General features: G+C 37.2%; 1 protein-coding gene across 9 annotated transcripts in view; it reads right to left on the reverse strand.

The window, feature by feature from the left end:
- The window catches only part of ATP8B4 (ATPase phospholipid transporting 8B4 (putative)), a 334,774-nt gene that overhangs the window by 144,452 nt on the left and 163,757 nt on the right, over positions 1–26,565 (reverse strand). For all 9 annotated transcript variants that reach the window (XR_008513460.2, XM_054531022.2, XM_024232115.3 and 6 more), the window contains 3 exon segments: positions 22,043–22,115; positions 13,391–13,461; positions 8,538–8,620 (listed from right to left, as the gene is read on the reverse strand). Coding sequence is in view for 8 of the 9 variants with exons in the window: in XM_054531022.2 (XP_054386997.1) it covers positions 8,538–8,620; positions 13,391–13,461; positions 22,043–22,115 (227 nt within the window). In the remaining variant the exon portion in view is untranslated.

The raw sequence follows: 26,565 nt of genomic DNA on the forward strand, positions 1-26,565 counted from the left end.
CTTTAATTCCAAACCAAGGGCATGCCCACTCCAAATCAACGAATCAATTCGTTCCATTATTTCAATATGAAAATATACATTCAGGATGAGGGTTCTCTAGATAGAAAAAGAAACCACAAATAATCTTTCACGGACCCTGTCACAAAACATAGCTATTAGATTAATACACATATCCATTGCAAACAGGTAAGGTTAAATTTTTATATATAATGAGTACAAAGACGTGAAAGAACAGAATGGAGGGAGAGAGGGACAGAGGGAGGAAGGAAAAAAGAGAGGGGAGATATGAAAAAGGAAGCTGTGGGTAGATCCAATCAGGGTTTGAGCCAGAGTCAGGGGAGAGATTAGTACCTACAAAGTTCTCTCTCTCAAAAACAAACAAACAAAAATACATTTACATTTAACCAGAATTCAAAAGGGCAAGTTGGAACATAAAACATAGCATTTGGAAAATAAAAAGGGGACTGTATCTTTAGCGCTGATTAAAGAGAAAGGGGACCACGTCAGCCTAGAGATCCTCTATATTACACTGACTCCATCCACTCTTCAAGCTGCCTTCTGAACTTAAAAGAGCCTTCTTAGGGGGGTCCCCTTTCTCCCTAGGATGCTCCCTTTAAAACTACTAAACAGAGGTAACAGCAACCAGTTGCCACATGGCCACGTCACTCCTGACCAACCAGATCACTAACAGACCTTGCATTAAAAAAGCAAAAGCAAATAAAACTGTGAAAGGAATGAGGGACTCATGGCCTCAGGGCTGCTTTTCCAACCTCCACCTGTCTTTCCCCAGTATAACAAAAGTACTGCCTGAAGCCTCCCCACTTAGACACTGGCAGTTTCCCAGACATCCCTATTTCCCACTGCTACATAGAGACTGCTGGCAGGAGGATTTGGATAAGACAAACAACCTTGCCAAGGGAAGGGCCTGAATTCTGGTTAGCTCCGTGATAGCCACTGACAGTAAAAAGTAAATTAAAACTGATTTAAACTGGCTCAAGCTGTTTGGACAACTATGTTGTAGATGAGGAGACATTTTCTAAATCCTTGAATTCAGTATCTTTTTTTCTTGACCAATAATTTTCACTCTGAATTGTAAAATCTTGAATTGGCTATCACCAGCAAAATCTACATAAAATAACAGGTTGACAACAACGCTTAAAGTTTATTCCAGATTCTTGACCCAAGACTCAATTTCTCAGGCTTCAAACTTAGCCACTTAAAAAAAAAAAAAAAAAAAAAAATGTGCTTTGGGCAAAAACAACATGATACGCAATCCCTGCCAAAAGGAATATAAAAAAAAACAGGTTCATTTGATCATTTCTATTGTCATAAGCAAAGACTGACATGGAGGCAAATACAGCCTTAAACATGTTGGCTTGCCCCTCCCTGACCTCACATTAAGGGTGTGGTTCTAGACAGGAACAGGCAGTAAGGCCAAGAGGTACTGCCTGGGTTCTTGGAGGCTAAGCCCCAATTCAGCCTTTCTCAAAGAGTGTGGTCTCGGTGATGTAAGTTCTAAATATAGGCCCCAGTCAAAACAAAATGGTGGGAACAAAGCCAAACTACATTTGTTTTTATCATCAGAAGTGCTCGGCTTCCCCTTTTTAAGCTCTATTAGCATAAAACACACACTTCCCAATTTCTTTTGTACCACTTTCCAAAAGGGATGAACAGATTCCTTTGAAGGGAGCACTGTATTCACCTCTGTATTCCTATAACCTATTATACTATCTACATAATAGGATCTTTGTCAAAGAGATGGATAGAAAAAATTTGAGATGATTTCGAGAGAGGCTAAGAGATGAGATGGATATTAGAAAAGATCTAAGAAAAATGGAAAAAGTGGGTATTTTCCATGATAGTAATGAAGGACTAGAAAATCAAATAGCCCAGGCACAACCGGCAGGGCTTAGTTTGGCCTAAATCTAAAGGGAGTCGAGTAGATCTGAGAGTACTGAAAAAAGGTGAGAGCATTAAAGCGCATTAGAAGCAACCAAAATGAGAGCCTAGCCATGAAGCATAACAAGGATGAGGGGAAAGCTCTCTTAGGACCCTTCTTCCTTTTGCTAGTTGAATCAGAGAAGAGAAAGAGGCAGTAAATGATCAGTTTGACAATCGATGAGGAAACAGTTAAGGAAAAAATCGCATTACTTCTCACATAGTCATTTATTGAATACATGTTTGGAGCACAAAGTCATCTTTAATAGGCAATAATAAAGCTGGAAGAAAATCACGTCAATAATGAAGTGTAAATACAATCAAACTAGCTGGTCATATCTGTTTGCCCCTCTGAAGAGAAGACATGAAAGCAGATTGCAATTTATCCATTGGACAATCACACAGAAATGCTCTAGACCCATACTGAAAAAAAATCTACAGGATCTCATTCTGGACCTTCTTAAGCACTCTAGATTTAGTCAGCTGGATCATTGGTTAATTACCAACTTGACAGACTTCTCGAGCTAAGTATTTACCTCAAAGTGAAAGTCCATAGTTTATCATAAAAATGGAACTCAGTGCTCAATATTCTATGATTTTCCAGAGAAGCTGGCTTCATCTCTTCATATACATTATTAATAGAAATAGTTCTTGATTATCTATACTGCAACTCTTCCATAAGACAAATCATCCAGCAAATAAAACATCAATATTGCTGTTCAAGAATTTCTCTAGCCAAGAGTTTTTTTAGCGTTTTAGAGATTGCCCACTAGTGTTTGCCCTGATGATTGTGACAAATATTTATTTATTTTCTTAGAAAGAAGTGTGTCACCTTCCTATTTTCTAAAGCTTCTTTACTCTTCAACCGTCAAGGCTCACCCAACCATCATTACCACCATAATGGCATGTCGGCACCAGCAGTAAAGAGGGAAATTATTCTTCACGCCTTTTTCATGGAATCTATGGATTTCATGGAATTTCATGGAACCTATGCCTCATGCGTCAGCTGTGCTGTTGGGTTGTGCTCCTGTCCAGGTGAATAGGAAAGCTATCTGGTAAGCAAAAAAACTCACAAGATGCTAACCAAGCTATTTTATTTTTTTAACCAAAAAGAGATGCTTATTTTTCCATGTTTTAATTACACACATGCTATTCTTTAGAAAGAACCACAAAATATACAAGGATTCCTGAATAAAGAGTCAACCTTTCCCCAGTTCAGAATTCAGCATTAACAGTCATACAAAATATGTAAACTTGTCAGGAGTTGCAGAAAACAGATCTCAGTTCAGTCAGTAACAATATGCAAAAGATTCTTAAACACATTTCGACAATTTACATCCGGGGTTTTCCCCAAGGAATAAGAATGTCCAGTTTACATAATAATAATTGACATGTATTTCAGTTACTTCTTTATAAAAGCATTTCAATTCCCATAAGACTTTAACATGAAAATCAAGGCCCAATCTCTTTTTATACTACATTTGATCTATAACATTAGATCAAGTTATGTATCTTTTCTTAAAAATTCAAGAGACCATAAATCATTTTTTCTGATGTTTGAAATGTATAAAAATATTTTCATGAGAACTTTTCAAATAAATGGATTTACCTGCCAAAACCCAACTCTTTTGTGTGCACTGGTCTCTACATTTGGCCAAGTCTTCTATAAACTCTTGTCAGGGATCCTGACATTCAAAATCACTGAGAACATTGCTATGTTTTAAAAATATCATGACCTCATCCTTGTGCTGGATGGACTTGATCTCTGGTAATTAATTTCGTACCTTTGGGTTTAGAATATTTTAAAATTTCATTTATTTCCCTAATCAAGAGCTAAGCTCTTGCGCTAATTCTCCCTAACCCTCCAATGCTGTCTTTCTACTTTGTTTTACAACCTGGGGTTTTGTGTCCTTTTGTGTCCTTTGTAAAATAGGCTTTGCCAGAAGTCCAGGGTTCATAGTCTGGCTTCTCCAATTAACAGCCATATGACACTGGGAAAGTTAATCAATTTACCTGGGTCTCTTTACCCATAAATTGAGCTAACAATAATCTCTTCCTTCAAGAGCTGTAAGGGTTTAACAAGATAATGTGTGCAATTACTCAGCATGGTGCCTGGTACACAGTGAGTTCTTGCTCACATATCAACATCATGTTTAGGGCCTGAGAACTTTAGGACCTTTACCTTATCAAAGGCTTCTTTAGGGATGAGCCCTTGTTCAAGTCTGTCTTCTCCCCTGGGAAATAAGCTCTATAAAAGTAAGGCCTGACCCTGACTTATTAACCACTGTATCCCAGTCTTAACAAATCCCTTGGCCTTGTGTTAAATATACATTTGCTGAATGAATAATGAGTGACTGCATGTATGGATGAAAGAAATAAGTCCACCAGAAAGACAATATCTTTGAATACAGATGCAAAAGTGAGGAGGCAGAGAGACTTACCAGAGACATCCTGAGATTTCAACCCATCTCAGTTCTGACCCTATGTGTCCGAAACCTGGAGTCCCCAGTGGGAACCTCTCTGGGGATAGGAGTGGGAAATTCAGGTCTTTAGATACTTGGAAGATGTGCTTTTATGATTCAAGGACACAAAATTGTAATTTGGTGCTAGAGAAAGTATTTTGGCAAGTCTCAGAAGAGAAAACACACAGTAACCAGAAGCAAAAATAATGCCACACCCAGATTTGCCCAGAAGTCACAAATTAAAACATATACTTAGCACAGACAGAACATGGTAAAGAGCGTGCCTCCCATATCTTCTCATCGATTATACCTTGCCAAAGCTAGCCAGGGCATTGCCAAACATATACAATGTTGATATCCTATTTTAATTTAAACTAAAGGATGCAATATCTAGTTTTGATTCCCATGAGTCAAGAAAGTCTTTTTCCAATCACCAGAGGAAAACCTGAAATCTATTGATATTTCATTAGGACAAAGTTGAATAAAGAAGACACAAAAAAGGGAGTAGTAAAAGAACGAGGAGCAAAGGATCAAAAGAACCTTGGTAATATATGGAGAGATGATTTATAATTCTACATACTTTGTTTTGCATCTTGTACTTAGAAGGTACTTAATAAACAGACTTAAACTAATATGGAGAGAGTGATAAAAACAAAGATAAAGAATGACAGAAAAGTGACACTGCAGGTGGAGAAAATAGCTAACAAAAAAACTGGAGGAGGAAGATGAGATGAGAACAGTAAGCAGGAATACAGGAAGGAAAGAAAGGAAAGAGAAGAATGGTGAAATGGAGTAGTTAGAAAACCATGTGCTCATAGTGTGTGTGTGTGTGTGTGTGTCAGAGATATTAAAATTGAAATGTGTAAATTAGGGCTTGGAAAGAAGCGATGGAAAAAATAATTGAAGGTCAAGGAAAGCAAGAGCAATCGTGGGAAGGGTTTAGGGTTTATTAACTGTCCTAACTCTTTCAAAGACTTCCATGCCGCACCTTGCATCATCCTCTTGGTCTTTAAATTTGGCTGCTAACTGGGGGGAATCTAATTTGTATATTGTTTCTAATTTATTTTCCCTTAATTCATCTATTCATTCTTCTGCTGCTTTCTTAGAAACAGGAAATTATATTTTTACTTATTAGAATAAACCCATAAAACTCCCTGTTGCCTTGAACTTTAAGGTAGATTGAAATGCAGCCCAAGATTTTAAAATGAAAAAGTAAGCTTAACAGAAACCTGGATTTTAGCCCAGAAGTGTACCAGCCTCATGAATCTGGCATTACATGTTTTCTGAAAAGCTGACCACAGTTTAAGTATATATAATCATAAAAAAGAGAGGTCTGTGTTGCCTTTATTTGTGAAAACAATTATTCATTGGGGATTTGGTGAGTTGCCCATTCTGCATGAAGCAAATTCAAGTCATATCTAGTAAGTAATAATTATTAACACACCTTAAAAGTAAATTTTGTGAAGTATTTTTAAATGGCTATTTTTATATATAAGCAAGTCCTTTAACTTCTCAAGACCTGTTAGCTCATCTGTAAAATCTTAGGGGAGGAAAGTGTTTTCAGCCTGAGCAACACCACTTGTATTGGTTTAAATTTGGAGCTACTGTGTTCCATTTTCTTACTTCAGAAAGGATCTGAAGTAAAGATATTTTAAAACTACCATGCCAGCTGATCCCTCTCCCAGACACCTGCCTTCCAGGAGGAGAGGATCCAGCACTCCTTCTTGGTCCTACACGGCCACTTCAGGAAGCTTAAGCTTCCTTCTCACCCTGTCGTTTCACACTCTCTTCCCAGTCTCTTTACATTAGGCCTTTCCTTTGCCCTCCCATGTCTTTTTGGGGCCTGACACTAGTCTTCCTCTCGGCCCCCCAATGGGATTTGTAACTATTTATTCATCCAGCAGGGATTTACTGAGTACCTATTATGTGCTAGATGTTGTTCTAGAAGCTTGGCATACATCAGTGAATAAAACAAACATCCTTGTGTAGCTTACAATGAAGCAGATAAAGATGGGCAATAAATAATTAACTTTAAAAATAAATGAATTATCCAGTATGCCAGACAGTGCTAAGTGCTATAAGAAGAAGAAAAAGCCAAGCAGGGTATGGTGGATTGAGAGTGTAAGGAGTCATGCTGAAGAGAGGGATGCTTAGCCCCAGTCCTGCAGTTCCATGTAAGAAATCCACCTAATCCAGCCTGGCTCCTTATGCATTATCCTGGCATCGACTTACATGGCCACAATTCTTGGAGGGTGTGGTAGAGACAGTTAATGCTCAACAAGTATTCATATTTGTTATTTCCTAGCCTCCCTTGCAGTTAAGTCATGGCCAGGTGACAATGTTAGCCAATGAACTATAAGAGGAAGAAGAATTTAAAAACCATTGTGTCTCTTTCATCTTACCCTTAGCCCAGTGCAGTGATCTCAGACGCCATTAGTCCAGATACTGTGGCTCCATGATGGAGAGGGCCACCCAACCCATTAAGAATGTGACACGAGCAAGAATAAGCCTTTACTGTGTTTATGCCACTAAGATTGCAGGGTTGTTTATAACTGTATCATAGTGTAGCCTATCTGGGCAAGCATCTAAGAAAGAATGGGACCTAAATAATTGTTAACAATCATGTTCTGCTTTTTGATGATTAGCAACACTAAAAATCATGAATTTCTACCTCCTCGTAGATCAACAGAGGTATAAACGTAAATTCTGCCAGGAAAGAAATGAGTAATAGTAAATTATATTTAGGTGGCCCTTTTGGGACTCCATAAATATTCAATGAGGTATTTTAAGCAAGTATTTTGATTCATGAACACAATTTACTTTTCTTGGATTCACATAACAGTAAAATTTCATTGAAAAAATTACTTAGTAGAAAATGTGTAATTTGTTTTATTCTAATCAAAATATTTCTTGGACCATTCAGTTTCCTGGCTACTCTCTGACTTAAATCTCAATTTGGAGGAATTTTTTTTTCTATAAACATCTGTTATAAAAGCACTCATTTAAGAGAGATTAAAATATTAACAGAATCCAGACAGAGTTTACAAGCAATTGCAAAGCACAGGCAATAGGAGCTCTAAGCTCTGCACTGGAGAAACTTTATAATATAAACTTGCCTGTGCTTTAACTCATGTGATTATGCTAATACCCTTGTCCATGTTTTCCCTAAGTGGTTCCCCCAAAAACACATTTTGGAAGATTGTCTCAAACTCATGAAAATCCATTAGTAAATAAAGCCAATCTGTATGGATATACTAATATTCTGGGCCAGAATGACAAGTGGGTAAAGCAGGAGACCATTGAGGAGTGAAAGAGAGACTCCAGAGATTCTCTCTGCAGCCTATTATGGTACCTAAAATCCTACAATCAGTGTCTCTTTCCTTTGACTGTTGAAGTACTGTGTTTCTCTGTGGTATCTTAATCATAAGTGCAGATATCCTTAGAATGGACAACATCTGGAGGTTCTTCCATGACTACTTAAGAATAACTTTAACAGAATAGAACAAGATATAGGTAGAAAAGGAGCGGCAAGAGAGATTATACTGAAGATCGGGGACCAGCTGAATGGTATGAAGATGGAAATACTAAAACCATGGTCTAAAATAAAAGTCAACAGATGACCAACTGATTAATAAATCAGAATATTCTTCTTGAACACCTAATATCTTCAAGACATTATGCCAAGCACCACGCAAGGTACAGAAATACATGAGGCAGGATGACTGTCTTCATGAAGTTTGAGGTCTCCTAGTTAGTCTTTGTTATGGAGCCAGGAAATGGATGGGTGGTTAGACCTAGAACTAGAAACACAAGGGTGGCCAATATTTCTCCTCAGCAAGTCTGTATACGGCTCCAGGGAGGCCAACATCAGGCAAGTAAAGGGTATTATGGGACTGAAGTAAATGATATTTAAAAAGGAAACAAGCATGAAATGAACGATAAACTGATAAAGCCATTCTCTCCTTGGCAAACATTTTTACTCTTTTTAGCGTGAGAAGAAACTACAGGCTTTGATGCCTGGAGAATTTTATGTCCTTCCACCAAGTAAAAAGAAGCATAAATTGGATCTCACATTAGTTTGTTGCATTGCTTTTTGGGTTTGAGATTTTTGTTTGTTTATCTGTTTAAAATACTTACCATCAAACCTTGCAAGTCTGCTGATATCTGCTCCAAGTTCTGAAGTAACTGATAGTGCGTGGCGGACTTTTAGGTTCGTTTCCCTGTGAAATTATTGACATGACATGAATTTTTACATGAAACAGCCCAACAGCATCCTACCAAAGCAATCAGGTGGGTGTAGCACATGCAAAGCCAAACCCAAGAGATCCAAGAAACTCTCCTTTGAATGTCATTCACACTTCGCTCACTGTTTCAGGAAAGTGGGCAGGGCTTCTTGGGCTCCTAAGAGTTGACATTCTACCCATGGCACATCTTTATAACAACACACTGATCTGTTTTGCAGTTTGAAAGAACAGAGGACATAACAAATATGGTTTCATTTGAACCCACTCAGACATCATGCATGAGTTACAAAACACATTCAGAATAGGAACACAGTTGCCAAATAAAGGAGGCTAATATCACTACAGAGTCTACTATCTATATAGGAGTTTTACTTGCAAAAGATGGTCATGACTAATTTCACAGTAGCTGAAATTTAAATGGGAAAAGGAATACAGCTTTCATTTCCTTGGAGAATAAATCCAAGAAACCCATAAGTCTAAAATAGACAACCTAGACAAGCTCAGCAAGTCACAGTGAGTTGGGCATCTTCTTATAGGTGAGACCACACATATTTTGGACAGATGGCTCTCTGACATTCATAAATGGCCAGCAGTTAAGATTCTATGGCCATCACTTATGTCTTGTTTTAAGGGCTTGCCATCCCAGTTTTCATACTGAATTCAGCCTAATTCTCTTATACTGTAGCTTAAGATCAGCTATCAGAGTTCTATCTTATGGAAATGTTTAGTGGTACTTTCATTCAGTCAACAAATATTGATTAAATACATACCCTAGTCACCCAAGATACGCAATGCTGCCCCAAGAGGATGATGATCCTCTTGGGGAAAACAAGTGGTAGGTAAAAAAGCAAACATCACTGTGTGGAATTTTGTGCAAACCCGTGAAATAACTCATTTTAGACAGCCAAAAAGCAGGTACCTAAGAAGGCATCCAATCTTAACCTTCCGTAAATGAATTTCACAATGATGTAGGACAATATGAGTCCAACTCAAGGAATACCCATTGCTAAAATAGCTTTCTTCAGGAAAGACTAAGTTGGATGTATAATTCAAGCTAGTTTGTTTAAAAGTAATCTTATTAATCAAAACCTGCTGATTCCTAGGAGGCAGAGATGAGTAGGAATTGAGATAGTCAAGAACCTCATAGATGAAGCAGAAATTGAGCTGGGCTTGACGGACAAGAGTGAGATAAGTGGTATAGGGGCTAAAGGGCCACCATGTCCATCCATTTAAACAACTGTTCAAATAACTGAAATAGTCACACCAAAAAAGCCAGATAGCCCTAGTTCTTTAGCCCTAATCTACGTCATGTCATTTATCAAAGTTTATCATCATTTTGAATTACTTCCTCAGGATCCTCTCCACTATCTCACTTCTACCTTCAATGTGAAAAACAAAAGAGGAAGAATAATCACACATAGGCCTTCTTGATGCTTTTAAAAAGTATTTTCCAAGACTCCTGATTAAGGCCTTCATTGTCACTCCACACTCCTGCTTAATCTGCCTGAGTATCTTGATAAACTTCAAAGTGATTTTCAGCATAAGAAACAATACCAAAAGATGCTGTGTACCCCTTATTCAGAACTGCATCTTACTACAGTTTCACATCTTGCAAAATATAGTATAATATCACAACCACGATATTGATATTGAAATAGTTAAGATACAGAACATTTCTATCACTGCGGGATCTCTCAGGTTGTGCTCCATAGCCGTACCCACCTCCCTGCCTTTCCCACCCCATCTTAACACCTGGCAACTACTATTCTGTTCTCTATTTCCATGATTTTGCCTTTTCAAAAGGCAAAAATTTTATAAACAGAATTATACTGTATGTGACCTTTGGGATTGGCTATTTTTTGTCAGTATAATTCTCTGAAGATTCATCCAGAGTGTTACATGTATCAGTAGTTCACTCATTTTCATTGCTACGTAGTATTTCATGGTATGGATGTACCACAATTTATTCAACCATTGACTTATTGAAGGATATTCAAGTTGTTTTCATTTCTGGATGTTATGAATAAAGCCACCATAAACATTCATGTACAGGTTTTTGTACAAACATGTCTTCATTTCTCTGGGATAAATGCCCAGGGGTGAAATTGTTGGATTGTATGTTAACTGCATGTTCAGATTTTAAGAAACTACAAAACCATTTTCCAGAGTGATTGTAGCATGTTACGTTCCCACCCACAACGTATGAATGATCCTGTTTCCCTACTTCCTTGCTAGCATTTGGAGTTGTCACTTTTTCATTTTAGCCATTCTGATAGGTCTGTAGTGAGATCTTATTGTAGTTTTAGCTTGTATTTCCTCAGTAGTTAATGATGTTGAGCATCTTTTCATGTGCTTATTTGCCATTTGTAAGTCCTCTTTGGTGAAATGGTGAAATGTCTCTTTTATGTCATTTGCCCATTTTCAAATGGGATGGTTTGTTTTTTTACTATTGAGTTTTAAGAAGTTTTTTTAAAATATATTCAAGATACAAGTCCCTGGTCAAATAGATGGTTTACAAATATTTTCTTCCAGTCTGTAACTTACCTTTAAGTCCTCCTAACAGGAACTTCTGTGGAACAAAAATTTTTAATTTCATGAAGTCCAGTTTATCAAAGTTTTCCTTTTATGGATTATGTTTTCTGTGTCAAGTCTAAGAATCTGACCAGACAGCCCTAGGTTTCAAAGACTTCCTCCTATTTTTTTCCTCAAAGCTTTTTATACTTTACATTTGAAATCAATTTCTGTAATACTTACAGAGCTATTCAAATTATCTATTTCATATTAAGTGTATAGTCTGTTTTTTTGAGAAAGTGATCCATTTCTTCTAAATTGTCAAATTTATGTGTGCACAGTTGTTTGTAGTATTTCTTTTTTACCTTTATAATGTCTTCAGGATCTACACCAAATTGCCATGGTTCATGCATAATATTGCTAATTTGTGTCTTCTTTTTTTCTTTTATCAGTATTCTTAGAGGTTTGTCACTTGTATTGATGTTTCCAAAGAACTCGCTCTGTGTCGTTGATTTTATTTTATTTTTTGTTTTCAAGTCTATTTATTTCTGCTTTCATTGTCTCCTTCCTTCTGCTTCTTTGGGGTTTATTTTGCTGTTTTCTAGGTTTTTTAGATGAATGATGAGATTATTTATTTGAGAATTTTTCTCTTTTCAAATGTATGCCATAAATGTTCCTCTCGGAACTGTTTTAGTTGTGTCTGAACTGTTCTGCCTAAAGTAGGGTCCCACAGACTAAAGCACTATTTGAATAGCTCAATATGGCAATAACTTGGAAGGCACCAGTCAAAACCATGGACTCTGGTGTCAGACTGCCAGGTTCGAGTCCTGGCTTCACTCTTCAGATGCTTTGGACAAATTACCTAGGCTCTCTAAGCCTTGATTTCATTGTCTGTACAATAGGGCATAATTACATAGCACCTACATCAGGATTAAATGATAAATTCCATCTAAAGAACACAAATACATAGCTTACATTAAAATGTAAGCATTCAATAAATGTTTTTATGCCAGACAAACTAAATCCTCTGAAACAGAACTGCTATATGGTCTATAACTAAATTCTAAATTAATATCAACATCAAAACTGCATCATATTCTGTTTCTCTCTTCTTTTTCTGTGTCTTCATTTGACAGTTCCAAAAGGTTGCCTTTTAAAGAAACATCAGTCCTTCCTTCCCTCCTCAAGGAATCTTGATCTCTACCCCTCTCATTTTCCCTATAAAATCGCTTGAAAACAAAACAAGCAAAAACTTTTTTAAAAAAATCTAAGGAATCTTACTGAAGACTCTCTGTGCAAAGTTATTCCTGTATGTAAAGTTTCGCTCACTGTTTCTGCAAGAAAATAAATTTAAGAGAAAAGACAGTTTCTTTTTTTTTTTTTTTTTTTTATTTATTTATTTTTTTTTCTTTTATTGTAATTATTATTATTATTATTATTATTATTATACTTTAGGTTTTATGGTACACGTGCCCAATGTGCAGGTAAGTTACATATGTATACATGTGCCATGCTGGTGCACTGCACCCACCAACTCGTCATCTAGCATTAGGTATATCTCCCAATGTTATCCCTCCCCCCTCCCCCCAACCCACAACAGTCCCTGAAGTGTGATGTTCCCCTTCCCGTGTCCATGTGTTCTCATTGTTCAATTCCCACCTATGAGTGAGAATATGCGGTGTTTGGTTTTTTGTTCTTGCGATAGTTTACTGAGAATGATGATTTCCAATTTCATCCATGTCCCTACAAAGGACATGAACTCATCATTTCTTATGGCTGCATAGTATTCCATGGTGTAGATGTGCCACATTTTCTTAATCCAGTCTATCATTGTTGGACATTTGGGTTGGTTCCAAGTCTTTGCTATTGTGAATAATGCGGCAATAAACATACGTGTGCATGTGTCTTTATAGCAGCATGATTTATAGTCCTTTGGGTATATACCCAGTAATGGGATGGCTGGGTCGAATGGAATTTCTAGTTCTAGATCCCTGAGGAATCGCCACACTGACTTCCACAAGGGTTGAACTAGTTTACAGTCCCACCAACAGTGTAAAAGTGTTCCTAGAGAAAAGACAGTTTCAAAATTACTGCAGAGTACTTAACTATGGACTTTGCAATGTAAACTCCTATGTCTCCCAAGAAGATACTGAACAAGGTTAAGTCTTATATCTAAAGACATTACTTTTAAATAAATTAAAAACCAATCGAATTATTCTAATTTTAATAACTTACCCATCAAGCTCAGCAGTTTCAACATAACAGAGACCATGTGGCTCACTACTTGATAGGAGAAGTAAATCAGCCTATTTTCAAAAATCATAACAAAAGAATACTTGAGAAGTTAGATTGGTTGAAAGTCTTCTACAGTATATCACCTCTTGACTACTAACGAGCCAGCAGAGCCTTAGAAACAAAGTAAAAGAAGCGAGATCCTGTTCTATCTCTATGTCATATGCCCTGAACCAAACCCTCCCTCTTCCCTGTTCCTTCTTTATATGCCCCTTGACTATCATAACATAAGCAAGGAAAGGAGCTATCTTATGAATTAATAGCCACTTGATTCACCTTTTTTTAATGAAACCTATAAATTCTATTTTCTTGCTTTGATAATTACTAACATAAAACTCTCTCCAATAAATAATTGGAAATATATGCACAAACTTTACCTAGTGTCATCAGTTAAAAGCAGGGAGCAGGCAAAGAAGATGGGGAAACGACAGAAGGGAAATAGATGGAGGAAACTAAAAAAATAAAATAAGAGGGGCAAGGAAGTTAAGAAAGAGATAAAGATGGAAAGAAAAAAGTAAAAGATGGTAGGGAGTAAGAAAGAGGAGAGCTAAGATAAAGTAGGGACTAAGGAAAAGAGCAAGACAGAAGAGAAAATGTAGTCAAAGGCAGTGGGAAAAAATCAGAGACTGAGTAGTTTGGGTTTTTCAGAGATAAACAGTTCTATTCTGATGTCCAATTGAGCTTTGTATATCACCTATCACAATTCAGTTTTAGAATCCTGGTAGCGCTCTAAATTGGCAAAGTGCTTATTGATTTTATTTCAAATTTCTAAACTTATTTTAAAAATAAGTGTTCTTATAAAATTTTGAAGGGTCTGAATGTCTAAAAAGAATTGGCTTAAATTTTAGCAGTTTAGTTTGAGACATTAGCCTAACAATTTTCTAGCTATGTCTGAATGTATGACTGGCATTCCAAATCTGTGACATTTTCTTACCTTTATTTTTAAAAACATTAGAATTGCTTTGTTCTTGAATCTTGGGGGTTAAATTTAGAATCAATTTACTTTCTTGATTGTCTCAAGCTTTTAAATTTGCAACTCAAAAATAGGGTGTGTGTGTGTGTGTGTGTGTGTGTGTGGTTTTGTCTAAACTGGGATAAAACAGAGCTGGGGAAAAATACCCTGTGACAGCCCCTAAAAGAATAAGTGGGTTTGCATTACCAAGGCTCTTACACAACTCTGAATCAAAGAGTCACAGAAGCTTGCTGAGGCAGAAATTTTCTGACTTGTCACACTGTGAACAGAGCAAAGCCACATACAGAAAGTGATGCCGCTCTTGGGCCAAAAACTACCCATCCTGATTTTAAAGGAAAAAAAATTTTTTTTTTGAAAATTCACCTTGATCTTATTTCCCACATTTAAATTTCAATGCATAAAAGCAGGCACAAGGCACTAAACAGCAATAGAGCTTAACAATCAGTCTGTGGGCCTGCACCTCTCCTCCCCTGAGCTTAAAAGGCTCATTTTAAACAAAATCCAAAATTCTCTAATCCTAAGAATCTGTGACTGAATATAGAGAAAGATGTCTATTTGTACCCAGGGCTGCTTTTCTTTGAAACTCGAATCCAGTGTTACTGTTGAAGACTGGGTGGGGCTGCATTGACACTCACACCATGGTAAACAAGGGGTGGAGTCCCTGCACACAGCTGGCTAGGAACATGTGACTGAGGTGCCACTGCCATCTGGCGGTCAGATTCTCTCCTGAGCAGTGACCTAGCTTCCCACAGGCTGACCCCCATAGGTTCCAGGCTAACTGTTCTTGCTCACTGTACTCTCCAGGACCAAGACGCCTACCTTCCCCACCTCTGCCCGTCTCCCCAGTTACCACCTTTTTCTTTGATGTTCTCTGAACCTTCCTCCTGCTTTCCTACTCCTTGATCACCTTGCTGCACTCCCTTCATCCATCCTCCCTTCTCCCTGTCCCTCTGCTGAAGCCTGCTGTTCCCTTTTGCTAACTTCGTCCTTCAAGGAGTTAATTCATTGTGGTTGAGGAGGGAGTGCGAAGGGAAGGCCCAGCAGGGCCGGGAGGATAAGCGGTCAATGCGCTCATCGTCATGCAGACAGGCCTATTTTCTAGTGCACTCAGTCATAATTCTGAAAAGGAAAGGGCAGGAGAGCTGCAGAAAAAGCCCTGCTCATCCCTTGTCACCCGTTTGCCACAGGTGCTGTGCCAGGAGCGGAGCAACACATTAATTTTGGGGCCCACTTTCCTCAGGACTCTGAGTCTCACAACAGGCCTCCTCAAGCTGACTCCTCCAGTAAATCCTACGGGGACCCAATTCCTAGTTGATCCAGAAACTTGTGTTCCAGGTGTAGGTGTTTATGATTCCAAATAATGTAGCTGATATTTAGTGAGGGTTTACTATGTGTCCAGCACCATCCTAAGAGCTTCACATGCGCTATTTTATTTAACATTCACAGAAATCCTGTAACGCAGGTCCTATTGTTATCTCCACTTTACAGATGAGCAAAGTAAAGCCCAGAGGGGTTCTGTAACTTCCTCAAGGTCACACAGTAAGTGGAGGAGCCAGGATTTGAATCTGGGCAGTATGAGGCATATACTGCAAGGGATACCAAAATGAGTAAAAACCTCTTTGCTTCAAGGATTTGTATAGTTTAACATAAAGGCAGAATGTAAGGGTTCTAAGAGCCTCATTAACAAAGTGCTATGAAAGGAGTGCAAATGAGAGTGCAACGTTGGGTTGGTAGTTGAGGAAGGGCATCATGGAATATTCTAGATGCAGTGAAAGGAGGTCCCCAAGGCAGAATGACTAGCAGGAGTAAAGAAGAGGAAACGAAAAGCATGAATATCCAGACTCACAAGTGGGCCGGGATATCATTAATTCCGATCAGAACCACCTATCATATGCCCCATATTTACTTTCTTTTGTGAATTATTCGTGCCTTTTCTCCTTGCTCTGCCAGGAGAGGCTCTGCTATGTTCTTTATGAAGGAACCGGTGTTTTCCAACACAACGCCCCTTCCCCAACTTCCATGGGCAACAGAAAACAAATATTCCCATCAGAGGGAATCTGAAAAGAATGCACTAAACATATTTGGGTCCTCAGAGCCAAAGACATTGTCCTCATAGGTTTATTAGGCATAATTAATGTTTGTTGAGTTAAAGAATAAAGTAAAATGTAAAGCAATGATAACACCCTAAAGCTGTACAATTCTTTAAGGATTTATAAAACCCTCTCTCATAATTGTGTCGTTTTACTCTCTTTACAACCCTGTGAGTGAGTAATATTATTCCCATTGTATGGATGAGGAACCCGGGAGGTCATATCTGGCCCAGGAGTGAGGGAGGAACAGACTACCACACCCACCAGAAGAACTAAATTAACTCATGTAAAGCCCATGGACTTTCCAAAGTCATTGAGGAACCCAAGGGCCCAAGAGAATACAATCCTCATGGACACTCATAGCTTAAATTGCAGAGCTGGAACTAGAATTTAGAACTTCTGATCCCAAAATGTATGCTCTTTTCCTCTGGTGGGCTACTAAATCACTGGAACACAACTATGAAAAACAGAAAGTATTTCACTTTGTTTTATGTTTTGTTTTGCTTTGTTGGTGTTCAAAAATCAAAACTACAATGGTGAAAGAATATTTGGATTGTGGCTCCATGACCTGATGGAAAGATAAATTTGTAGAATTAAGTTGAACACTCTTGGATCTCCTTTTATTTTTTAGGCCATTCTCACACATAGAGTTCTTCATCTTCTCTATCATCTACAACATTATCTTTTATTTTAATCCAAAAATAAAAATAAAAAAACAAAATAGCTCATGCATTGAGTCAAAAAATGAGAATGAGATCCTAAAAATGAAGTTTGTATGGTAATAGGTAACATTTGTATTTAAATTTTAAATTTCAGGTCCAATAAATGCATATCGATTACTAATATGTATGAGATACATCGTTTTTCTAATTACAGTGATTTGAGAAGAATAAGAAAAAGATGGTGACAAAGAAGAGAAGGAAGGCTGAGAATAATAACGGACATCATAAAATTTATTAACAGGCAGGCTGTTCTCTTGTCAAAAAAAAAAATCCTTGCCTGAATATTTTACCCCCACTTTCTACTGTCATATAAATATGACAAATAGATATATATCAGAGAGACAGAGACAGACAGAAAGAGATAGAAAGATAGAGATGGTTTATTTACAGCAAATAGGTTGGAACAACAAGCAACTCTGATGTGAAGTTATAAAACTTAAAAGAGCAATGAGGGCAATGAGACCACAAAAAAATAAAAATAAAAATAAAAAGGCCTCTCTGGAAGTGTGTCCAAGATAGGTGTTGAAAAAGAACAGATGAAATTCCCTGATGAGTCAAGAAAGAGCAAAAGCCCACCCCAGTCACGCCTGGAGTTTAGGTCAAATTAATCTTTCTAGCCCTATCATTTCCAAAAAATAAAATTGTCAATTCCTGTATCAGAAAAATGCCTTGGTTTTAAAACAACAATTCTATGAATGCCTTTTTGTGGAGGGAAAGGAAGGACTTTTCAAACAAGCTAAATAACTCAATTCTAGTAATGTTCAAATATGCTCATGCCAAGTAAGGATTTTATTTCTACCATCAGCTAAGAAAAGTGAAACAACATAAGAGCACTGCTGTCCAGTGAAGGAGAAAGGTACGCCTGGCTCCCACGGTCCAAGTTCCAGTGGTATCAGGAACTCTGCAGTATGTTTTTCTAACAAAATTTATTTGGTTCTTCTAATGCAAGTCAGACTCCTTGTGGTATCTGAATTATACTCTGCATTTTTCCTGGTCCCTCCAAAAAACTAGGAATTCTGGCAATTCAGCCCAAAAGTATTCTTGAATTTTAAAATGTATATACAAATGCAGAACAAGGGAGTTCCCTACATAAAAAAAAAAAAAAAGGTAAGTAACTTCTGAATATGCCAGCTAATTGGCAATCTCCGGTGAGCTTTTTTCCTTGCTTAAAATTTACTGATAAACTGACATAAATCAGGTTGCAAATTCTAAGTTTGAACAGCTAGAAGTTATGCATCTGCACTGGGCACAACATATTTTCTGATCACTTGGCTTCCAGCATCCAAGCCCAGAGCCCCTAACTCTGGTAGCCCAGACTCAAGTCAATGAGGATGACTGTTCCAGTGGAGTCAGGAACAGCAAATGGTAGTGGTTAGAAGTGGGGGCACTTGAGCTACATTGCATAGACTTAACTCCTGAATGTCCCATTGGCAAGCTATTTGACAGCACTGTGCCTCTGTTTTCTCATCTGTAAAGTGACAGCAATAAGGATACTACATAACCTGTCCTTACTGGGCTAATGTGAGGATTAAATGAGTTAATCACATCAAGTGCTTGTTAATATTGGCGCATGGCCAATAAATGCTAGCAGTTGTTTTCATGACCTTCATGACCTGGTTTCTCCCAAGTCTACCTCAGTATAACTCCTAAGTGGGTCTCTTTCAGGGGCCCGTAAGTTTTGCCCCCCGAATATAAGCTCTCTGAAGCCCCCGCCAGCTGATACCAGAGTGCAGGGAGATATATTAGTACTCCTAAGTGATTCCAATGGTTCACCAAAAAAAAAATTTTCTTGCCCTTGAAAATGGTTTTGTAGGTGCTGAGTAGATAGACATGGAAAAACTTTGAACAAAATTACCTAATCAAGAGGTTCGGTGAGGTGGATTTGAAGGACTCCCATTCTTGATTATCCAAAGATTAGGCCAACAGAACCATTTGTAGGAGTCAAACAGAGAACAATGGAGATAAAAATATCTTTTTTTGATAAAGATGTTATTATTGATAAAGACCAGGCTTTAGGTCTGTGGCCCAAATGCACTTCACTCCTGTTAGACAAACTCATCGAGCCACCGATGCTGGAAGCTCTAAGTTGCCCTGGCCCTCCCAATACCCCCACCACAGGGATTTGCTTCTATAAAATTGATAGCGTGGAAGAGCAGAGCAGAACAGACTCTCTGCACACAGGTGCAGCTCAAAGAGAACAAGAATTAAGGAAGCATCACCTAGGTCATGTGCGCCACTCCCAGCTCCCAAACTCACCAATCAGAGAAGTCACTCCTAGGAGAGAGGAGTGAGCAACTGGATGAAAGGCACTTAGAGTGTTATTTTGGTGCTGTCCCTCCAAATGATAACAGGAGGAAGAATGGAAAATAAGCATTCTCACCCCATCATGGGAACCACCATAAAAAGCCACATCTGTGTGTCTAATACAGTAGCCACAAATCACATGTAGCTATTTAAATCTAAATTAATTAAAATTCAAAATTCTGCTCTTCAGTTGCACTTGTGTTTGCCTTCTGTATTTCATTTCATTGAAGCTTTTGCAATAGCAAGTAAGCACATATACCATAATATAGGAAATATAACCAAATTAAAAACAAAGACCAAAGAATATACAAATTCAAATATAAAGGCTAGAGGGCCAATCGGAGCCTAGATATGCTGGCCATGAGGCACCATAGAGTTAAAAGCTTTGAGACATAGATTTGACTGCTGCTTTTCTGGACCCACTCCTAAAAATGCGATAAATCAGCACACTATGGCGTTAGTAAACAAGTGAGTCCAGTCTGATGTTCACCCTTGTTAGAGCACGTTCATGCGGCTCCTAACACTCATTGTTTTTACTGAATACCTGAAGTAAAAACATACCTAGCACTGCCCCTGAAATATTCTATTCCAAATAAAATGATAGTTAAGTGTGTGGCATATATCAGTTTATGCTAATTCCTCAATAATCTGACACTATCTAGCTGAAGTCATTGCCAAAAACATTTGAATGCACACATCTTAGAATTCTACATGTCCCTTTTTTTATAAGTTAAGGTTATCCACTTAGAAGCACCAAAACTCTTTCACTGTAATCATTTTAATTGAGAGTAGAACTCGAATGAGTTGCCTGGAGCCCTTTCTTCTTAGACAAAGAACCCTAAATATATGTGATCTTTAATTAGGGCAGATACCGTTTACTGATATCCCATTGATCCAGAACATCTGAATTTTTGTAAATTTATATCTACTTTTCTTTTTTTTTCCTGTCTTCTTTCTTACAAAGATCAACACTTAATTATTCAGCCAACATTTACCAAATTCCCCTGTTGATGGAACATGGCACCAAGTGTTGGAGAAGAGGCAAATCAACAGGCGCTTTGCCTGCAAGAATCGTATAGTCTAGTGTCAGCTTAGACAGAGAATCACAGCATGGAAGGGATTTTTGAGATCCTGTAGTGGTCTAGCATCTTATTTGACACATGGACAAACCAAAGACAAAGAAGATAAAGTCTTTACTGTCACTGAAAGAATGAAGCAAAGCCTCAGTTCTCACCCAGTTCCCCATCTAGTACCCTTACGCTGGAGCTACCTTGATTCCATGCACAGAGTATGTTCTAACAGACACCACCTTCCAGAGTATTATTCCTAATCTTTAATGAGCTGAAAAATAAGATGGACAAGCAAATTTAAACTGTGGCTTAAATAAAAGTAAATAGATTGCGAGTGAGAACCTGGCAAACTGTTCTACTTATAAGGAGCTTAACCAGAGTGGACTTTGAGACCTCTGTTTCAGCTGCCGACACCTTTTTGTTTATTTTTGGTTCCCAGCTAGTTTCCAAAGCATTGTGGTTACCAGAGAAATAAGCACTTCTCTACTTAAAGCGTGAACTCTTTTGTGAATGGCCTGTCTACTGAGTAGTCTCCTTAGTGTGGGTTGTTCTGGAGAATTCAGTATACACAGATGGTGCATTAATGAAAGAAGACTGTTTCTGAAAGTGAATGTTTAGGACTCTTAATTGAGTTGTTGTTCTTGTAAATAACTCTTGGGGCCATATTTTTTTCCCTGTGGTAAAATGCCTCAACTTGATACACAAAATAGCACTCAACACAAAAAATTTCATATGTAATCTAATATATATTTGACATAAACAATACAATAACTTGAATTTTTTAATCTCTGATCTCAATAACTTTTGTTACCTTAAATTTAATTTGAACTATAGTTAGTTGCATATATTTTAGTGATTAGACTAATCCCTTGAATTTTATTAAGGAAATTATAACAGGCTATTTGAGTATATAAATTATAGTATATTTGATAAAGTAAAATCTCATTAATAACATGTTATTAATTCAGCACAATCAATACACATTTTCTAATTTTTAAGGAAGAAACAGATCTTTTCTCTTTCTCTAGCTTATTTTTTTCAAATATACTGTAAATTAACAATACTAATCAGGATATTAACAGTACTAATCACAAAATATGTGAGAGCAGACTTTTTAAAGTACTCAGGAGCATTTTAAAAACTCTTATTTACATCAAATATTGTCTAATTTAAAATCTTTTGTTCCTATTAATTTAAAAGGTCTCTAGGGAAATAGACAAGGTGATACTCATTCAACCTTATGTGAGTTGCCATGTTATTGAAACTAATAAATCAACGTCTTTTAAAATATTTTATAATTTAGACTTTTTACTAATACATACTGATGATAATTATTCTGGATTAGTAAGGATTTACTAAATTTGCAAATGTAAATACTTCCATATATATGCTACTTTAATCTGAGATAAATTATTTAAACAATATTGAATACTCACAGCAACAAATTGGTTATTTTCTAATTTAATGATGTCTCCCACTTTGACATTCATCCATTTTTCATTCTGTAGTCTAAAAACAAAAATAAAATTAATTTTATTCAAGAATGAAGAATCGAAAGTATAACCAAGGGAATGTATTCACAATGTAGCATCATATAACAGAGGAAGCAGACAAGAATTTCCTAGTATGTTAAATTCAAAATGGTCTTACATTAACACGGGAACAAAGGCCCAGAGAGGTTAAGTGATTGGTCAAAGATACCCAGTGAGTTAGTGGTACTCCTGGGCTAAAGTCAAATGCTAAGCTCTTGGCTGACCACTCTTTCCACCACCTATGGTGCCAGCTTTATGCAGCAGCTATGAAATCTCAGTAAATTTTAGTCACTGACATTCTTTTCAAACTCTTGATTAATAAATACAGAAACATCATTGCCATTGCCTCAGAAGTCTATTTAACTGGAGGCAAGAAAGCAAAGGAGACAGTGGCAAGGTAGAACAACAGCTAAAATGCAAGTAAAACGAAAAATATGTTAAACTCTGGAAAGGACAAGAACAACAAAGCATGATAAAAGAAGCCTTGGAAGATTGAATGAGAAAGACTACCTACAAACCAGCACTGAGGCTGAAGGACAGGCTTGGTGGTATTCTAACAGGACAGCAGCTCAGAATAGAGAACAACACAGTCAACCTACTGCACTGCTTTCTGTGCAGGTCATGTATATGATGGAGCCCCAAGACCACCCTCCACCCAGTTCAAAGGGGTTTATTATGAAAAGCTATTGTGTCCATTGAATTTGGCCCCTGATGATAAGTTAGTCAGGGCTGCCCAAAACCAGACAGGCCCTCTGGATACAGACCACCTGGGCCAGTATACCATGATGCTAATCATTCCTTCTGAAATTCCCTGAAATGTAAACCAGCTTTGTTTTCCAACTTGGAAGTTTTCATCACATTTCTTTCTCAGAGATTCCCTTCTAAGAGAAAAGGCTGGGATGGGTAGAGCAGGTTTGCCCAACAAGTTGAGGTGGACAGGTTAATTTCATTGTACTTTTAAAAAAAATAACCTAATTTACTTGTTTTATAGGCTGGAAAATAGTTTTAAATATTTATTCAACTGTGAAATATGCCTCACACTATCAACTCTGCTGGATCATTTGGCTTAAACACTCAAAGAATTTTTCTTTAATACAGATCCAAGTACATGCTGTTCTGGAAATTTTTCAATTGCAGTATTTTCATCTCTAGCCAGAATGCAATCATTTTTCCAGTGCTACACTTTTCTGAACTTTATCTAGTTTGACAACAATAGAAGAATCTAGGAAGCCTTCTAAATCTCATTTATCTTTACAGGTATGAATTATGTGCTGGTTAATTTCTCCTAGAGACACCTCCTCTGGCACCTGAGTGACACTTCTCAGCAAACTTCATCTTAGAAAAAATGGGCATGAGTGGACGGCGAAGGCTATTGTGTCATTTTTGGAAACTGCACTGCTACCAAATTGCCTTGAAGTCTCTACTGAAAGTGCACCTGTGTCAGGAAGAAGTCAAGATGATATTGCATTTTATTTCCAAACTCTTATTCTTCCAACTTGTATAGCACAAGCTCTAGGAAGGATTATACAAGAAACAGTAGGCAGTAGTCCTGGATGTTGACGCCGAGCCTAGCACAATCCAAACTACTTCATCAATAACCTTTACAATGGACAATTAGACACACTTTTCAGGTTTGTGGACAGAACCCTAACAAGAAGAAAGCATGGTCTTACAAAGTAAGACCATGAGAGGAAATTGTCTTATGATTTGACAAAGTTATCAGAAACTGAACGAAGAGTAAGAAAAAGAAGCACAAAATAGGTTATTTTAAAGAGGAGAAAGTAACAGTCTACAAATGTAACTAGAGTTTACAGAAAAAGAGCCTGGAGATATTGGTAAACCACAGGCTGTGTGAGATGCCTTGCTTAACCTCTGATGTGAATATATTCCTGTAGAACAATCAGTATGTACAATACAATCAGAGGAGTTTTTACGTTATCCCCTATTCTGTCAAATATTAATATATATAACTGCACTTAACTAGGAACTCAGAGATACATTTAACAAGCACTAAGGGTCATAGCAACAGAAGTACCCAAACTTGCTGAATAAGCATAAACTGATAAAGACCTATAAACAAATTTAAATAATCTATATTTTGAATCCAATCATTTTTCTTGTCCTACCTACAACCACCACCGACAATAATACATAAAAAATATCCCAGCAGAACTGGAGGGTCAGACAAAATGATTTGCTTTAAAACTCATCTTCAAAATATTTCTAGACTTCTAAAATTTTAGCTTGTATGGTGATTGGGTTTTGTCACCAACTTGAAACATGAAAGCAGACACTCCCTGGCTCTACATGTGTCATGCAGCTGTTCTCAGGGTTCATGTTTAAAGCAATCTTGCACCATAGCTCTTCTAGAGGGACATAGGCTGGCCTTTTGGGCTGTGAAAGTGACACTGGCTCCAGACTCAGCACCTTCAAACTTTGCTTTTGCCACTGTCAAAAGGTAAAAGCTCCTGTAGATGAATTGCAGTATATGAATATTCTGAAAAGAAAGGAGAAGTTATAAGATTTTAAAATGTGGCTCAATTTTCAGCATCATATAATTATTTCAGAGTATAAAACTCTGACATCATCTAGGTAATGCTTCTTAGAATCCGTTTTTTTAAATACATATGGGATAATAAGATAGCCTTTACCTTAGCAAACTCACAAGCCAATTGCTAAATAAGCCAAAATCCAAGTAAAAAATTCATAAAATTTAAATTCCAAAGGCACCATAAAACATATGGAGTTTAACTGCCACACAACAGCAATGAGAATTATTTGAAGCAAATTTTTTAAAAATATGCCACTATATATCTACTCTCAGAACTCTGAGTTCTAAGAAAAGGAGGTAAGAGATAGCAACTGCAACTAATAATTTCTGATAAACTGGTCTGAACCTGCTTCTTCCTGATGAGGCATAGCATACTAAGAGCTGCTAGACTTCACTGTAAATCTCCTTGAGAAAATGCAAGTCTGAGAGTGACGTAGCACCTATCACGCTCCATGTCACTAGACTATTGCTTTCAGAAGCTGAAAATCAAGTGTTGACCCTAAGCAACACTTTTGGAAGCAATATTCCAAGTGCACTGCTAAAGCTTAAGAAACAAAAGAGGGATTTTCAATGGGTTCATCAAGGTCATCCTTTCCATGTTCTAATGCTCCTGATTTCCCATCAGCAACATGGATTCCTGAAAAGGGGATTTCCTCACAAGCTACAGAAGTGTTGGGGTACTAGAGAGAGTAGATAATAAAGGTCAATATAATTGACCTCCCCAATTAACCAATCAATCCACTTAACACTGAGCTTGGTTTCTTCTTTAATCTCAAGCACGTGTCGGCCTTATAACACTCAAAAGTATTCCCTTGCTCATACACTTTTTTTGTTCACCACTCCATCCTGAGGACTTAGAATAATGCCTAGTTCACAGCAGGCACTCAATAAGTATGCAGTGAATGAATGATAAATAAATTAAGGAGTATAGAATCATTATTTCCAAAAACATTTGTTGAACAATAGCATTTGCGTGAATGTCTAATAAGAATTATAGCATCCCATGTTTATTTAGTGCTTACTGCATTCCAGGGACTGAAGTGATCCCTTCATGTATAGGGCACCAAATAAAATAAATAACACCTCAATTAAATTTGAATTTCAGATAAACAACAAATTATTTTTAGTATATATTCCATGAAATATTTGGGACACATTTATACAAAAACATTATTATTGTTTATCTGAAATCCAAATTTAAATAGAGTCTTAGATTTTAATTTGCTACATCTGGCAACACTATTCATGTATCTTATCTCATTTAATCCTCACAATAGCCCTAGAGATAGGTATTGTTTTGACTTCCATTTTACGGAATAGGACACTAAGGGTCATAGAAATTGAGATCTTTGCCCTATTTTGCAGTATCTATCAAAAGTTTAAATGACCACATACTTTGAAAACTGATCCTACAGGTACTCAAATATGAATGTACCAGGATATTTATTGCAGCATTATTTGTAGCAGAAATTGATTAGAAGCCACGAAAATGTCCATCAATAGGAATTAGATAGATGTACAATGAAACACTTATTTAATCATGGTTCATTGACTCAATGGAATATAGTGCAGCCACTGAAAAGGGTAAGGTAGGTCTACATGTGCTAATATGAAATATGCTGTAAGTTACATTATTAGGAAATATAAAAAGAAGTAAGTGCATGTAGGATATATCATACATTTTTATAGGCATAGAAAATTTCTTGAAAGATACACAAGAAACTACTGTGGTTGACAATAGAGAAAGAAAATGAACAGGGAAATTGGGATGGAAGAGAGACTTCGTTTCCATTTTATGTTCTTTTGTACTGTTTAAATTATTTGGCATTACACATATTAGTATTTTAATGGCCAACTGGAAAGAAGAATAGAAGCA

Source organism: Pongo abelii, chromosome 16 (assembly GCF_028885655.2).
Source record: "Pongo abelii isolate AG06213 chromosome 16, NHGRI_mPonAbe1-v2.0_pri, whole genome shotgun sequence".
Lineage (NCBI taxonomy): Eukaryota > Metazoa > Chordata > Mammalia > Primates > Hominidae > Pongo > Pongo abelii.